This window comes from Tiliqua scincoides, chromosome 5, assembly GCF_035046505.1.
Source record: "Tiliqua scincoides isolate rTilSci1 chromosome 5, rTilSci1.hap2, whole genome shotgun sequence".
NCBI classification, from domain to species: Eukaryota; Metazoa; Chordata; class Lepidosauria; order Squamata; family Scincidae; genus Tiliqua; species Tiliqua scincoides.
In genome coordinates, this window is record NC_089825.1 from 64,077,401 (window position 1) to 64,095,272 (window position 17,872).

General features: G+C 42.5%; 1 protein-coding gene across 1 annotated transcript in view; it reads left to right on the forward strand.

Annotated features, from left to right (window-relative positions):
- CUL1 (cullin 1) overlaps positions 1–17,872 on the forward strand; it is a 60,514-nt gene that overhangs the window by 27,611 nt on the left and 15,031 nt on the right. The window contains exons 4-8 of the mRNA XM_066628043.1: positions 3,671–3,838; positions 6,040–6,090; positions 12,079–12,169; positions 14,228–14,391; positions 15,451–15,613. Of these exons, the coding sequence (XP_066484140.1) occupies positions 3,671–3,838; positions 6,040–6,090; positions 12,079–12,169; positions 14,228–14,391; positions 15,451–15,613 (637 nt within the window). The remainder of the gene's footprint in view (positions 1–3,670; positions 3,839–6,039; positions 6,091–12,078; positions 12,170–14,227; positions 14,392–15,450; positions 15,614–17,872) is intronic.

Below are 17,872 nucleotides of genomic sequence, written 5' to 3' on the forward strand. Positions count from 1 at the left end.
TGACTTATTGATCTTTAATTTATCAATGAGGTCTGAAACATCTTCTCTTTTAACCTCTATCTGACTTAACTCCTCGGTCAGGTGGGGCCGTTCGGGCAGCGGTATCTGCCCGAGGTCTTCTGCCGTGAAGACAGATGCAAAGAACTCATTTAATTTCTCTGCCATCTCTAAGTCTCCTTTTATCTCCCCTTTCCCTCCCTCACCATCCAGAGGGCCAACCGCTTCTCTGGCGGGTTTCCTGCTTCTAACATATTTGAAGAAGCTTTTATTATTCCCCTTAATGTTGCTGGCCATGCGTTCCTCATAGTCTCGCTTGGCCTCCCCTATCACCTTCTTACATTTCTTTTGCCACAGTTTATGTTCCTTTTTATTCTCTTCATTAGGGCAAGACTTCCATTTACGGAAGGAAGCTTCCTTGCCCTTCACAGCCTCTCTAACTTGGCTGGTTAGCCATGCGGGCACTCTCCTGGATTTAGTGGAACCCTTCTTTCTTTGCGGTATACACCTCTGCTGGGCCTCTATTACTGTTGTTTTAAGCAGCCTCCATGCACTCTGGAGAGACTGGACTCTTTTTACCCTCCCTTTCAACCTCCTTCTAACCAGCCTCCTCATTTGAGGGAAGTCCGCCCGTCGGAAGTCAAGGGTTTTTGTTAGAGATTTGCCCGGTATTCTTCCCCCAACGTGCACGTCAAAACAGATCGCAGCATGATCACTGTTCCCCAATGGCTCAGTAACGTTTACATCTCTAACCAGGTCCTGCGTACCGCACAAAATTAAATCCAGAGTCACCTGTCCTCTGGTGGGCTCCGTGACTAGCTGATCTAAGCCACAGTCATTTAGCACGTCAAGAAATCCGGTTTCCTTATCATGACCAGAACACAAATTGACCCAGTCAATATGAGGATAATTGAAGTCCCCCATGATTACAACCCTGTCCCTCCTTGTCACCTCCCTGATCTGTTTCCTCATTTCAAGGCCCCCATCAGATTTCTGGTCTGGAGGACGATAGCACGCCCCCAGTATTACATCGCTGCACAAGCCTGGTAATTTAACCCACAGAGATTCTACGGTGAAGTCGGACCCACCTTCAATCTCTACTTTGCTGGATTCTATCCCTTCCTTAACATAAAGGGCCACCCCACCTCCAACACGCCCCTGCCTGTCCCTCCTGTAGAGTTTATAGCCCGGGATTGCGGTATCCCACTGATTCTCCGCATTCCACCAGGTTTCCGTTATGCCCACTATGTCAATATTTTCCCTTGTCACCAGACATTCCAGTTCTCCCACCTTTGCTCGTAGACTTCGGGCATTCGCATAAAAGCATTTATACACGGAATGCCCCAGGATGGGCTGCTTATTCGCTCCCTTGTCCCCGCATCCTCTCATTGTGCCAAACCGTCTATCACATCCCATCACCCTACCTTTCCCAATTTCTTCTCCTACCCTGCCTTTGTCTTGTTGTTCTCTAACCTCCCCATCCTCATCCCATAGGGATGAGGAGTCCCGAACCGGATGCCCCTCGGCTCCTGTCGGCCTTCCCCCAGGGATCAGTTTAAAAGCTGCTCTGCCACCTTTTTAATGTTATGCGCCAGCAGTCTGGTTCCATTCTGGTTCAAATGGAGCCCGTCCCTCTTGTACAGGCCCCGCTTGTCCCAAAACGTTCCCCAGTGCCTAACGAATCTAAACCCCTCCTCCCTACACCACCGTCTCATTCACGCATTGAGACCCCTGATCTCCGCCTGCCTAGCTGGCCCTGCGCGTGGAACAGGTAGCACTTCAGAGAACGCTACCTTTGAGGTCCTTTGAGGTGTTGCTGCCTTCTCCCTTCCCCTGCGGCCTCCCCCTGCCCCCGCAAGAACTTAGAGAGCGGCTCATACTCTCCCTGAGAGGCATCAATTTACCCACTATGTGCTTTAGTTTGAACTCACGGGCAGTTCTGTTCCATCATGGAAGTATTAAGATATCTACTGTTGTCTTACATAAGATTGGTGGTACAGTACTGTACTTCTTCTGTCCATGACTGCATTTCTCATTGTTATTTTATTGATTGATTTTAAAATATTTATGTCCCACTTTTTCTACCATAAAATGGGACTTCCATGGTGACCAACAACAACATTTAAAGTAAAAACATTAAATAAAACAGTGACTAACAGCAGCAAGACAAGAAATAATCAAAAGCTGTAAAACAGCAGCATGGTAAGAACCATAAAACAGTGGTTAGAGTAAGGCAGTTGGTAACCTTAACGTTGAATAGCGCCAGCTGTCTTCCATCAGGTCTTTGGAATGAGAGCTGAGAACAAAGGAATTTTAAGTTGAGAAAGTGGCAGACACTCTAAACAAATGTAAATGGACAAGTTACAGAGATCTCCCCATTTGAGTAGATCAGGGGTGTCCAAAGCTTTTGGCAGGAGGGCCCACATCATCTCTCTGACACCGTGTTGGGGGCCAGGGAAAAAAGAATTAATTTACATTTAAAATTTGAATAAATTTACATAACTTTAATAATATATAATATAATATACAGTATTTATATACCGCCTTTCTTGGTCTTTATTCAAGACTTTATTCAAGGCGGTTTACACAGGCAGGCTTATTAAATCCACGCAGGGATTTTTACAAATTGAAAGAAGGTTCTCTCTTTCAAGAACCACCACATTCAAGATGTTACGCTCCGATCTGGTTTAACATTCTGGCCTCCATCCTCCCACGCTCCGAGCAGATGGAACAGCTCAGCTGCAGCTTGCCAGCTGCTTCAAGGTCGCACGGTGCCGGTGGCCTCGAACTGCCGACCTTGTGGATGTTAATCTTCAGGCAAATGGAGGCTCTACCCTCTAGACCAGACCTCCTGCCCATAACTTTACATAAATGAATATGTTAAAGATGAACTTATATGAATGAATGAAGGTCTTGCAATAGCTCAAGGCCTATAAAAGGCCTTGCACAAAGCAAGGCTGACCTTTCCTTTGCTGCCGCTATTGCATCACAGACATGAAACAGCAAGCAGTGGAGGGAGCCCGCATCCCACATCTCACGCAAGAGGTCAAACAGTCACCCTCACGCTGAGAGCAGTTGCGTCGGGCCAGAGGCTCATTGGAGATTGGGTCTCCCTGAGGGCCACATTGGGAGCCCTCGAGGGCCACAAGTGGCCCCAGGGCCAGGGTTTGGGCACCCCTGCAGTAGGTGAAGAATTTATATTTTAGCTATTGCTGCAAAAAGGTGTGAATTGAGGAAAATCTAAACAACTGTTGTTGCTTGGTAAAAAGCTAAAGATGGACAAGTCCTAAAGGTATTGTAAGATTTGACTCCTTGGTTTACCACTTTAGGAAGCAAGTGAGATGGGCAGGGCTCTGTTTGGCAGGCTAAACCACTGCCAGAAGCAACCAAGGTACACTTAGCGTCTGATCCTATTCAACTTTCCAGTGCTGATGCAGCCATGCCAACGGGGCATGGCATGCATCCTGCAGTGGAGGGGCACTCCCGAAGACCACCTCCAGGTGAGGGAATATTTGTTCCCTTTCCTCAGGGCTGCATTGAGATGCTGGAAAGTTGGATAGGATTGGGCCATTAGCTCCAGCTGTGTGGCTCCCACAGGGTACAGTATATACAGAGAAACAACGCCAAGTTCTGCTTGCGTCCTGGCACTATGTTGGTGGATTATGTCTTGCAGGATGGTGAAGACTTGATGGATGAGAGTGTCTTGAAATTCTACACTCAGCAGTGGGAGGATTATAGATTTTCAAGCAAAGTGCTGAATGGAATCTGTGCCTACCTCAATCGACACTGGGTTCGCCGTGAGTGTGACGAAGGCCGCAAAGGAATATATGAAATTTATTCAGTAAGTGTTCATAGAAAAGTGTGTGTGTGTATTTATATATGTATATGAAGGATTTTTCTGTGCAGGGGACCCCTCCTTCTTTACGATGGTAATCCATTGTAAAGTGATTGTCTACTGTATTTTTACTGTTCATTGTAAATTCCTTCCGGAAACATACTGGAGATGGTTCAGAAAAGTTTTCATTAGTAGTATTGTCATCATAAAATATAGTATGCACTGTTGATTTAGGAAGGGTGCTTGTTTTCCTTGTTTTATGGGCCTCCCAATGCATTTCTTCACTGCCCAAATTTTTAATTTATGTTGGAAAATATAATTTATTGTGAAGCAGATATAGTTAGTACATGCTGACCAGAAAATGATACAATGAAAGAATGGTTCAAACCCCATTTCTTTACCGTAAAGATAATGTACTATGTGCACTGGGGCCTGCAGATCAGTGGCTGATTATACAGAGATCTTGCTCACTATGGAAGCTATCTGTGTAGGAGAGAGTTGTTCCTTGATTATGCTATTTTAGTGTTTGCTTTGGTGACTCTGCAGCCTTGAGCCTAAGTAGTGCACATGCTGTATATTTTGGATTGTGGGCAAATTCCTACTTTCTACCGTTGAACACAGATAGCATCCATACACCTTGATTTCATTTGCTGAAACCAGAGTATCACCATCATGTTGTTCCTTTTCAGAATATTGGTAAAAGAGTATTCATTCTTGGATATCGCACAAATTTGGTATTTTTGCCTACCCTGTTGTCACAGTATTGGTGTGTTTATAGGGTAACACATCTGTTTGTTGATTGTGGTGTTATGGAGTTGGAAGCTTTCAGATCATTATGATACTTCCATTGTATTGCAGTTGTTTTGCAATGACTTGTACTTTTGGGGTGGGGGAGTTACTTGAAAAATACGAAAACTAAAGGATAAAGATGGCAGTTGGTGTGGAGGGCACAATGGAGTATTCTTTGTTCCTGGTGCCATGGGATTAAGAGAGGTTTGTGCTGTATGCAAGGAATGGGCACTACTAGTGTGAGGCATTGCGCATTGATGACCCTCTGAAGGATTGGTGTCAGATTAACATACTTGGGGCTGAGTTGATCCAGGGAGTACTTTATAAGCAGAATGTGAAGAAGTTCCTACAAAAAAGATTCTCCTGGGAGTCAGAATTCAGCTGTGCAAGGCAAAATGTCTGAAGTTATAGCAGCAAATGTATTTAAGCAAACATACAATTGCCTGTTAAAAGGCAGCATGTGTGTGCATGCATACCTAATTTTATTGATGCATACAATACATTTATTTACTAAATTTTAACCCTGCTTTATCTCCCCAGAGGGTATTCAAAGCACCTAATTGTGTGCTAGGTTAGGCTTGAGAGATTGTGGCTGGCCCAAGGTAACCCAGTGAGGTTCATGGCTATGTGGGTGTTTGAACCTGAATGTTTCAGGTCCAGGTCTGATGCTGTCCATTACATCACACTCGTTTTCCTTCTGTCCTACATACTAATTTTCCCTTTTCCTATTCAACTTGGTTTTGGGGGGGGGGGGGGGTCATTGTATTGCACTAAGCCAGAGGTTCTCAAAATTTGAGAGGGAGTGTTGGGTATGCTCTAGGCTGGGGGATAGCGACCGATGGGTCGAATGCAGCCCACCACCCAAGGTGGTGGCCTGCGTGGAGCTTGATTTGGGAAGCTAAGCCTCCTGTCCAATTTGCTGATCCAGGCAGGGAATAGCAGAGCTGTTTGCCTAGGTTTGTGGAGTTCCTGTGCCACTGTGCAGGTGGCTCTGCTATTCCCTGTCTGACGCACAGCAAATTGGACAGGAGGCTCCACATCCCAAACCAAGCTGTGTGCTCCTGCTTCCAAGAGTTGGTAACCCGGACATTCGGTGATGACATGATGTCATTGCCAGTCATCTAGCCCCTTTGCTGAAAAAGTTATCTACCCCTGCCCTAGGGATATTCTCAGTTCACATGAGGCAGTATTGAAGCCCAAAAGATCTAGCTACAGCCAACACAACACAAATAGCATCTTTGCCACAGAATACCCTCTAGGTGTTTCCTCAGAAGATGGATTGAGTGTTTCCAGACGAAAATGCTTTGTGTTTGTGAAACCTGCAATATTGCATGTATTGAAGACAGTGGTTTTAAAAAAAACAAACAACCAGACCACTTTTTTTGGTGTTTATTTTCCTTTCGTTTGTTAAATCCTAGCTTGCACTGGTGACCTGGAGGGACTGCTTGTTCAGGCCATTAAATAAGCAGGTATGTATTTGCATTGATTTCTATAATGCTCTGAGTTTGTATTTGTATACAGATATAAAAATCACGAATATGGTATTTAAAAAACTTAATGAAAAATATATTTTCTTTACATACGTATCATAACTAAGGTTTAACTTTCCAAGTAACTACATAGTCAACATCTGCCTACAGAAGATATATGAAATATTAGTTTATTGCATTGTTGCCCTTCTGAGCTCTGTACATTAACGTTAGATCCTCATTTTAAATGAAATTTGTGGATTTGGTTAGCTGGGTAATGTGATAAAATGTAGTTCACCCTGATATATATATATAGAGAGAGAGCTGACTGCTTTCTAAAAAGTAGTTGATTGCACTTGGTTGTGCATGATCTTGCATGTTTTATCGGACATTTATGTAAATTGTTGATTAATCTGAGGCTAGAATGTCAAACACTCATGAAATCAGACACACACCAGTAGCTTCTGATATTAGCATCTCTTGTAAATGCATTTTTGGTAGATACTGTTACTTTCCAGGCCTTATAAATCAGAGGAAATAATAGAGTAGAAATGGATCAAAAGTAATTTTGCTTAAGGCAGGTCCATATACCCAACAACCCCACTTTGTCCATCAATCTACACAACAATTCTTCCCTGTAGTTTCTGAGAATCTAGTGAGAACTACTGTGGTACCCAGAGGTCAGATTGTTATTATTAGATTATTCCAGATTATTCCAGAGAGCAAGCATGCTAAACCATCCTCCCCACTCCCATTAACCTGCCTATACACAGTGCTTGTCATTTGGGGCTCTTCTCTGTGTTCCACTGTTTAAGAAAGCACTCTTGATGCGGAATGTGGGACAGAGGCTTTTTGGTAGTGACTCCCCATTTGCAGAACTCTCCTCTGAGGTCTACATGGCTCCTATGCTGCCCATTTTTAAATGGGCAGTGAAATGTTTTTGTTCAATTTGACCTTTCCTTAAGTTGTATTCTTGTTTCAACCTCTTCTCCATTTAATGATAGGTAGTTGGTTGATATTTGGATTTTATTTTTTTAAACTTAAAAGACAATGAGCTGCCTTGATGACCTTTTACTGTGTTTCCCCAAAAATAAGACCTACCCTGAAAATAAGGCCTAGTGTGTTTTTTGAGAATTGCTGAAATATAAGACCTACCCCGAAAATAAGACCTAGTTGTGATCAGGGCCGGGACGGGGGGGCGGGCGGGCGGAAGGGGTTCTCGGGCGTGGACGGGTTGACAACGTGACTGGGAACGCTGCACCCGCGTGCGCCACCTAAAAAGCGCCTGCTGTGCTGCCTTGGGCAGAGGATGCTGAGGAGGAGCTGAGGCGGAGCTGAGGGAAGCAGCAAGCGTGGCAACCCTGCCTACCAGGCTCTGAGGCTCTCCACACCTTCCAGAGAGTAAGTTCCATTAACTATAAAGGGACTGACTTCTGAGTAGGCAGGCAGGCATCCTCCTGGGTGCTGAGGGGGCAACCTCTCCACATGCTCCAGGGATTAAGTCCCATTAGCTACTGTGTTTCCCCGAGCATAAGACCTACCCCAAAAAATAAGACCTACCAGTTTTTTTTGAGCCAAAAAAAATATAAGACAGTGTCTTATTTTCGGGGAAACATGGTAAATGATGTTACAAAGTTACATGGGCAACTAAGTTACAAAGGCAACTTAGGAATATTTTTGTATAAATGCTCCAGGAGAAGGGAAAAACTTCTCATCCTGGATCACCAGCCAAATTGATTTGGGGAGAAATTGCTTCCTGACTCTAAACTTGACAGTTGATCAAGATTTGAATCTGAGCAGCTTTCATCTGTTGAACCATCTGAAGAGTAACCTTTATTTGGCCCAGCTGCATGTTGCCCCAGGAGCAATTGGATAGGGGAGCAGGTAGATTCATAATAGTGTGGGGAAGGGTTTCTGTGGAGTCAAATTGATCCATCTTCATTGTTATAACATATTGATTCTGAACTAGTGGAGCTATGTGCATTTGTTTGGAGATCTACATTCAGGCCACATACATGTTAAAGTTATTATTATTTGGAAACTAGAGACAAATTTTTATGTTTGGCTGTTCCTGTACAATATCACTTACTTGAAGGTTGATGCTGCAATTATACACACCGCAGACACCTGCCTATAAATTGACTCCACAGATAAGTGAAGGGCAGGTCTTGAACCAACAATCATGGAATTTTCTATGACCCTCAGATAAGTCGGGGGTTAAACTTAGGGGGGTGTCTGACTATAGTTTTGTCTGATTTTACCCGAGGCCAGATCCTGAAAAATAACCTACCACTAATTGTTACCTAAGAACTGTAGTCTCTAATTTATCAAAAACTTAGTAAAAGATCATGATACATTTTTATTCTTTTTTAAATTCTGGTCTTCACCACCTTTTTGTAAACACTATCAGAGTAAGTGCACTGTAAACTACATACCAGTAAAACAGTGGTTCCCAACCTGGTATTCACGTACTCCCAGGGACACTCAACAGGACCTTTAGGGGTAATTGAAAAAGAATGAAATAGTGGCAGAAAAAGGCAGGTCATGCTCCAGAATGCCTTGCAAGGCAGGAAGGGAGGTAGCTGGTTGGCTGTGAAAGCCCCACCAATAGCTAGTTTTTGGTCATCGATTCATCTATCAACCAATGATTGAAAACCATCACAGTAAAAAAACTGAAACATAATATGCAAAGTGATCAATCACCCAGAATTTCTCAGCACACTTCTAGGGGCAAAACAGTGCAAAGACAGAGTCTTCTGTTCTTCAAACAGATGAAAAGAGAAAATATGTGATGAATACCTGAAGTCTGGGCTTTCATATGGAGGAGATGAAGGCTTGTATTATTAATTACTAACATTTTGCTAATATGAAGGGTACAATTTATGGAAGTGGGCTGCCAAAGGATATGCAAGTGAAAAAGGTTGGGAACCACTGCAGGAGATCCATGAATCAAATCCACCTTTAAGGTGGACATGAGGAGAACCATGAATCAAAGACACCTTTAAGGTGTCTGAAGTGTTAAGCCAGAAGCTCTACATACAACATACAACCCATAACACATAACTGAGAGTGTGCAATTCAATTCACAGCAGAGAGATGAGATATTTGCAACCCTTTCTACTCAGAAACAGACCCACTGCTTTCCATGGGTGTTATTCTGAAGTAATGGTGCATTAAATTATAGCCTGGGAAGGAGGGTCCCATCCTGGTGTTTCAAAAAACAGACCTGCTTTGCAAGCATTTGCCAAGCAGAATCAGGCTGCATCAGAAGGAAGGAGAATAAAAGGTTAACTTTGGCTGGAATGTCCCTGGAAAGTAACTATAGCAACTAAGGAGGTGCCTGCCTGAGCTGAGCAGCAGCTCAGCTGAGAAAGGAAACTGTTCAGAGTTGAAAGGCTCTACCCTCTGATTGACCAGAAGATAAGGCCAAGTGAGAATTGGAGCTTGATTACTTGGCAAAAATTTCAGGTGCTATACCTATCTGTGGTATATTCATTTGGAAGTAATCCCAAGAATAAAATAAAACTTCTAAATAAATATGTATAGGATTGTGCTGTAAGTATTCAGGAGCTTCCATAAACTAAGCCTGGCAGTTGAGCAAAACCGTATTTTCAAAGAGATGAAAATTCAGTATCCATGTTTCACTAGCAGGAAGATATAAATATTTATAATTTGAGAACTGAATGTATTGTGGAGCTCACATAGTGGAGGCCATAAAATAGGAATACATTATTGTTCTTATGGCTTCCATGAATGATTGTTGGGATAATACATAACTGTTGTAAGTTGCCTTGGAGATCATTTGATCAAAATAGAGGTGTATATGTCAATTTTAATACATAGGATTACTTCTTTGAAATTATTTATTAACAATATTTATATACCACTTTTCAACAAAAGTTCACAAAGCAGTTTACAGAGAAAAATCAAATACCTAATGGCTCCCTGTCCCTAAAGGACTTACAATCTAGAAGATGCAAAACACCAGCAGACAGCCATTAGAAAAGATACTGCTGGGGTGAGGAGGGCCAGTTACTCTCCCCTTGCTAAATAATAGGAGCACCCACTTGAAAAAGTGCCTCATACCCAATTAGCAAGGGTTATCCTTGCACCTATGATGACTGCCTAGTCCCTGTGAAGCCCACAGTAAATAAATGCAACTAACTGTGTAGTCCTACATGTATGTGTCTGCTTGGATGTGAGCTTTTGAGTTTAATAGGACTTACTCTCAGGTAAATGTGTATAGGATTGCAGCCTAAATCTCAGAAGTCAATGAGTGGGTGTCAATGGGCAATTTTCACAATGGAGAGAGGTAAAAAGCGGTGTGCCCCAAGGATCTGTCCTGGGACCGGTGCTTTTCAACCTCTTCATAAATGACCTGGAGACAGGGTTGAGCAGTGAAGTGGCTAAGTTTGCAGACGACACCAAACTTTTCCGAGTGGTAAAGACCAGAAGTGATTGTGAGGAGCTCCAGAAGGATCTCTCCAGACTGGCAGAATGGGCAGCAAAATGGCAGATGTGCTTCAATGTCAGTAAGTGTAAAGTCATGCACATTGGGGCAAAAAATCAAAACTTTAGATATAGGCTGATGGGTTCTGAGCTGTCTGTGACAGATCAGGAGAGAGATCTTGGGGTGGTGGTGGACAGGTCGATGAAAGTGTCGACCCAATGTGCGGCGGCAGTGAAGAAGGCCAATTCTATGCTTGGGATCATTAGGAAGGGTATTGAGAACAAAATGGCTAGTATTATAATGCCGTTGTACAAATCGATGGTAAGGCCACTCCTGGAGTATTGTGTCCAGTTCTGGTCGCCGCATCTCAAAAAAGACATAGTGGAAATGGAAAAGGTGCAAAAGAGAGCGACTAAGATGATTACGGGGCTGGGGCACCTTCCTTATGAGGAAAGGCTATGGCGTTTGGGCCTCTTCAGCCTAGAAAAGAGACGCTTGAGGGGGGACATGATTGAGACATACAAAATTATGCAGGGGATGGACAGAGTGGATAGGGAGATGCTCTTTACACTCTCACATAATACCAGAACCAGGGGACATCCACTAAAATTGAGTGTTGGGCGGGTTAGGACAGACAAAAGAAAATATTTCTTTACTCAGCGCGTGGTCGGTCTGTGGAACTCCTTGCCACAGGATGTGGTGCTGGCGTCTAGCCTAGACGCCTTTAAAAGGGGATTGGACGAGTTTCTGGAGGAAAAATCCATTATGGGGTACAAGCCATGATGAGTATGCGCAACCTCCTGATTTTAGGAATGGGTTAAGTCAGAATGCCAGATGTAGGGGAGGGCACCAGGATGAGGTCTCTTGTTATCTGGTGTGCTCCGTGGGGCATTTGGTGGGCCGCTGTGAGATACAGGAAGCTGGACTAGATGGGCCTATGGCCTGATCCAGTGGGGCTGTTCTTATGTTCTTATGTTCTTAAGTCAAATGTTCTTATGCATAGAAAGGCAGCTGTTTGATCATTGGTTAATGATGTGGTTTTAGGAGATTAATACAAACATGTTAAAATGTACACTTAAAAATAAGACACAATACCAGCAGTAATATAAATTTTTAAAGCTCATATGTGATATAAATTCAAAATATTTCAAGGACAAGAAATCTTTATTGGCATGTTTAAAATACAAAGAGTGTAAAACCAAAGATTGGATGGAAGAATACATGAATCAAACAGTTCACCTCCAACCATGACCAACCGGGCCTTGCTGCAACGAATCAACCATTTGTGACCATCATAGAAATACATCTCTCAATTATCATATCTATATATTTGGCCACCACCCCAGAAAGCTCTTCATTGACCCCCCCAAAAAATACTTTTTAAAATAGGTTTTTTTAACCCTAGTGAAATGCAGTTTTTAATTATTAACCTTTTAGTTAGTATTTTAAGGAGTTTTGGGTAGCCCTAGGCTTACCAGTGCTGTATGTAATTTGACTGTAACTAGTTCATGTCTTCATTTCTTAATCTGTTTTCAAAGGTAACAAATGCCGTGCTGAAGCTGATTGAAAAGGAAAGAAATGGTGAAACAATCAATACAAGACTGATTAGTGGAGTTGTGCAGTCTTATGGTAAAATTCATTTTCATTGTGAATTTCTGTAAAACAGGCATGCGTGACTTAAAATATTTGGACTGATTTATGATTCTTAACTATTTGAGGCCTCCTGGGAAAATTCCAAGGACTCCTTGTGTCTACAGCCCTTTCCACCCTTTATGGGAGTATCTAAAGTCTGCCAAAACCCTTCAAAAGAAGGGACTTTGGGGATGACTGTGTCTACATCGTACAGTGTACTTTGCTCTTCCTCTTTGCTGAATTCAGAAGTGTATTGTAAACAGTTTTTTAACCTGTTACAACCAGCCTGCCATGCTGCATGACTCTATTTCTAAGACTTCTTCCATGTATGAATTGCTGGGAGAATGAGAGTCTTGTTTGCTTTTGACATTGAACTTGGGGTAGAGAGGGAAGAGAACAGAGAATCAAAAAGAGACTGAAGGAGGAACTAGGGAATACAGGTGAGAGGATTCTGCTGATAGAAATTTTTCACTGTGATTTAAAAACCGCATGCTGTCTCTCCAAGACTTGAGCTCACTAATGACAGTTTCAGTGGCCTGCCTCTAATATGATACTTTGATTTGTTCAGTGAATGTCTATACCTAGGAATGTGGCAATGATTAGTCTTTTTTCTTCTTAAAACAAGTATATCTTGCTTAATAAACAATAGAGGCTTGTGATTTGAAGAAAACATTAGAAATGACACTGCTACCACAAATGAGAGCTATTGAGTCCAAATTTTTGCTTTAATGAAGGCTGCAGCCCTGAGCACATCTTCCTGCAAGTTGGTTCTATTGAACTTCGTTAACATTTGCATCTGAGTAAACATGCATAGGATCAAGATGCTCTTAGTGAAATAACAACTTCTATTTTGTGTTTGGAGGCATTAAGATATGGTATAATGCAGTGTTTCTCAAACTGTGGGTCGGGACCCACTAGGTGGGTTGCGAGCCAATTTCAGGTGGGTCCCCATTTATTTCAATATTTTATTTTAATATATTAGACTTGATGCTACCATGGCATGTGACTGCATCTGGGGAAATGTTACAGCTCTGTACTTTTAACAGGCTACTATGTATGTGCTTTTAACAATGATAGTAAATGGGACTTACTCCTAGATAGGTGTGGGCAGGATTGCAGCCTAGGATTGTTAAAAATTTTCCTGCTTGATAATGTCACTTCTGGTCATAAGATCACTTCTGGTTGGTCCTGACAGATTCTCATTCTAAAAAAGTGGATCCCGATGCTAAACATCTGAGATGGTAATAACGGTTTGCTGTTCTGGTGGCTTAACCAGTTATGAGGTAGAAAAAAGTTCTGAGAAAATAGAAAACAAAAATAAATTTTGTGAGAGTTTACATGTATTGCAACTTGATGTTGCATGAAGCAACCTTTGAGTTAAACCACAGAAGAGTGCTTAACACAAATGAATGTGATTCAAGCATACCCCCTCCCCAAAATTATTTGTTTAGAGTAAAAAGTATGTGCATTGGAAATTGAAATGTAATATATAATAAAATATAATTTTTTTAAGGCAGCAGTTATATTCCCTTACAATGTAGGTCACACACAAAGAGAAACACCATAATTTTACATGAACAATATAACTTCTTGCATAACATATGGTCTTCTTTAAGTCCTGTTTCAGTATCTAATGAACACTTGCCAGTTGCAAAAACAGTTTATATTCGGATATCTGCCTTCCCATTTCTACATAGGAAGTGTAGTTACAGTGTCTGTTTGCTCAAGTTTGCCTTGCATATTTTCCACTTTGAATGCAGCATTGCCAGCAGCTGCAGTATTTTCCAGCCAGCAAATTCAGTTTACCTTGTAGATGCCCCAGTTAATATCACTACCAGATTCATTTGTATTTCATGGTGCAGTTATATCTTAAATATACAGCCCCCCCCCATTTTCCCAGGTTTGCTTTTGTAGATACATTTTACTGAATCTTTGTAAATAGGTTCCTAAAAAATTTGCAGTTTATTTACACAGTTGTAACTGGAAAGCTTAAACAAGCATATGAAACCTATACTATACAGCAGAATGAATAATTTCCCACCTTTGTGCTTTTAGTGGAGCTGGGACTGAATGAAGATGATACTTTTGCTAAAGGACCTACACTGACAGTCTATAAAGAGTCCTTTGAATCTCAGTTTCTTGCTGACACAGAGAGATTCTATACAAGAGAGAGCACTGAATTTTTGCAACAGAACCCAGTTACAGAATACATGAAAAAGGTATGTGAGCATTATATTGCCTATTTTCTAAATCAAGAAATTGCTTATGAATGGCTTAATTCTTAATGTAGCATCTTGAGAAATCTTTCTTGCTGTTTTATCTTCTAATGAAAATGTTATATTATGTGTTCTCATTACAATTTTTTGAAATAGTTGCAAATTCCATAGTTTGTGAACAAGATCTGAGTGATTGTGAGGGGGACAGGCTATAGAAAGAGTAGAATTATTAACAACATACCAAATAACATTATTGAAAATGATAGCATTATTTGAAGGATAACAAATATGTATCCATATTAAATTACAGCACCTTGCCCCAGTATTGAATGAAAGAGAGAATTGAAGGTTTCACTCCTCTTTCTGCAGTAAATTTTGGTGTACTGTCTTAACACAATTGAAGTACTATAAATAAGTGCCACCAATCCACTCACCAGATGAAAGTGCCTCTGGTGAGAACATCTTGAATCCATTCTTCTGAGCTCTCCCTTGCCCTGCAGATTGGAGAAGGTAAGAAATAGAAATGTACTCCTCTGCTGTTTCTTACCTTCTTCATACTACGTGCAGTTGAGAGAAATCCTTGCTTCTTCTAATCATGATAGATGATGTGACAAAGGAGAATGTGGTTTATGGTGAGCATAAATAGAAAGCAGCTGTTAAGTCATGCTAATACCTGTAGACACCTGTTGATTCACATACAAACAAGGACATGAAAGGAAAAGGCACACAGTTCAGTGATGGGACATATTTTGTGAAATCCTATTGTTGCAAGTTCAATATTCAGCATCCAGTTAAATCTCATATAGCAAGGCAGGGAAAAGTCTCAAGACCTCTAGAAGCTGCTGCCAGACTATTTTAAGCTAGATTGTTCAGAGTCCCAAGTGCAAAGTGGTATGCACTGGAATAATTTTCAGACGTTCTCTCAGGATGGCCTCCAGCGCTCAACCATCATATTTCATCTGCATAGATTAAACAAATGTTGCAGTAAAACCATTCAAGTTATTGCAGTTTATAAGTTAAAAGCAACAAATAAAATACCTATAAATATTTGCTTTTTTGCAGGCCGAAGCTCGTCTTCTGGAAGAACAACGTAGGGTTCAGGTGTATCTGCATGAAAGCACACAAGATGAACTAGCACGAAAATGTGAACAAGTACTTATTGAAAAACATTTAGAGATCTTTCACACAGAATTTCAGAATCTATTAGATGCAGACAAAAATGAAGGTAAGCAGTCTCAAATTAAGCTTGTAAACAGTTGCTAGTGATATGATGTAGTCAACATAACCTGCTCTGGCTGGAAGAGAGACACATTATTGATTGCAGAGAGTGTTATGACCCAATCCTATCCAGTTTTCCAGTGCTGGTACAGTTGTGCCAATGGGGCATACGCTGCATCCTGTGGAGGGGAAGCAGTCACAGAAGCCTCCTTTGGAACATTTGTCCCCTTACCTTGAGACTGCGTTGCGGCTGCACCAGGCTGGAAGGTTGGATAGATTCTCATTGCTGACAAACATTAGGTGGAGGTGAAAATGAATGAAAGTGAACAAATAACTGTGTATGTTTTGTGCAGAAGAGAAAATTAGCTACTGTGTCTTTATGTAGTTTGCTTAATCTGAGGCTGCTTTAATGGTTTCAAATACAAGTGACTTTTAAATAGCCTTAGTTTGAAGTGTTCTTCCATAGCCTTCAGACCCACAGTGAATTTGGGTGCACAGCCATTTCTTGGAACTTGTTAGCCCTCTCGTACTGTGAAACCTACCTTAGAAACCTGATTCTTGTAATATTGTGTCATTCCAAGGAGTATTTTCGCTCTCTGAATTGGAACATTAGTTTCTAGTTCATACAGGCCTTGTGATGCCATATCTTAGATGAGTGGTTCCCAAACTGGGTCAGGACCCACCAGTGAGTCGCAACATGATCTTTTTTTTTGGTGGGTTACAAATAGCTGACAAAGAAAATTTATTGAGTGCTATGGAAACTCAGGGACATGCAGTCAGGGGAGTCAGTACCCAGCAAGTTAAAAAAAAAAGTACCTTGCCTTTTCACGCTGCTCTTTTCTTCTCCAGCTCAGTCAGCGAGTTAAGCAATGTACATGCACACATTACAATAAAAAGGGAGGCAGCTAGCAGCTGATTTACTGTAGTCATGGCTGGCTTCCACTAAACAGGCAGGGCAGCTGCATCAGCAATTGCAACAGAGGCAGCAGGCAAAGTTGCCTCAGAGCCCAATCCTGAGCTCCGCACACTAGCTTACCGCTGGTGTGCACAAGACACGTTTGCAAGCCCAGCACTAGAGCTATTGCTGGTGGGAAACTGGTGCTCCATTGCTCAGCCGTCGCCCAGACCACCGGGTGGTGGAGAGGTGAGTGGGGGTAGGCAGGGAGGAGGCATTCTGGGGTGGAGGAGGAAGTCGGGAGGGAGGGGAGGGGACAAGCAGAGCTCAGCCCTCCCAGATCCAGAGTCCTGTGTCGGGCTGTGAGGCCTGACACGGAGGCTGTTGATTCTGCGCAAGCCCAAGGGCTGCCACAGAATCAAGTAGCCCCATTGCAGTGCTACTTTCCTTACTGGGGGGAAGGGGGCAAATGAAGGCGAGAGTCAGCAGCAGCTGCCCAGTGCGCTTAGGATACTGTGACAGCCATTGTGATGACGTGGCAGTCCTTGCACTTGTGGCAGCTTAGGATTGGGCTGTCAACTGAGTTCAAAGAAAGCCAGGAAAACAATAGGGAGTCTGCGCAAAGGGACTAGCTCTCTAAAGCATCAGGGTAGGCAGCAATTAAGCTGCCTCAAGGGGTCTGTCACTGAGTTCTCTTTTGCTCTGAGTGGCTGGGCCGATGCAAGGCTCTGAGGTGGGGGGGGGAGGTGGAAGGGAGGCGTTGCAGGGTATGGGGAGGGCGGGCAGTGCGTGGCCCTGGGGACGGGCAGGTGGAGAGTGGAAGGCAGGGCTGGGATCCAGCAGTTATGCCATGGAGACTGGAGTGGCTTAACGTGGCTCTGCTCTCTTCAGACTTGCGCCACCTCAAGAGGTGGCGCAAGTTTGAGGAGGTGCATAGGGGCTAGGACGACTTGCCCAGAGATAAGGGGAAAAGTTTCCCCTTGCCTCTGGCTGAGCTGCTTTTGGACCCTATCCTGTGCTGGATACACTCCTAGCTTGCCTGTTCCAGCACAGGATAGGATTGCGCCCTATGACATTTCTGTGATTTGTAAAAGTCAAACAAGATGGTATGTTTTACTCAGTATCTCAGGGAAATACTTTTATAGATCATAGAATGCAGGAAAAACTGTTTTAAAGTCATGTACACCGGACTTGTGACAATGCCATCTCAGAATATCATATTATATTATTTGTGCCACTGTATCGTGTTACACCTTCATGTGTCATTTTCCAGAGAAACTAAGGGAGAAAATAGGCCCTGATGTACTGACTTTGTAAAACTGAAAGCTTTTGCAAAAATTTTCTTGATTGTTGGATTAAGCAGAAAAGCTT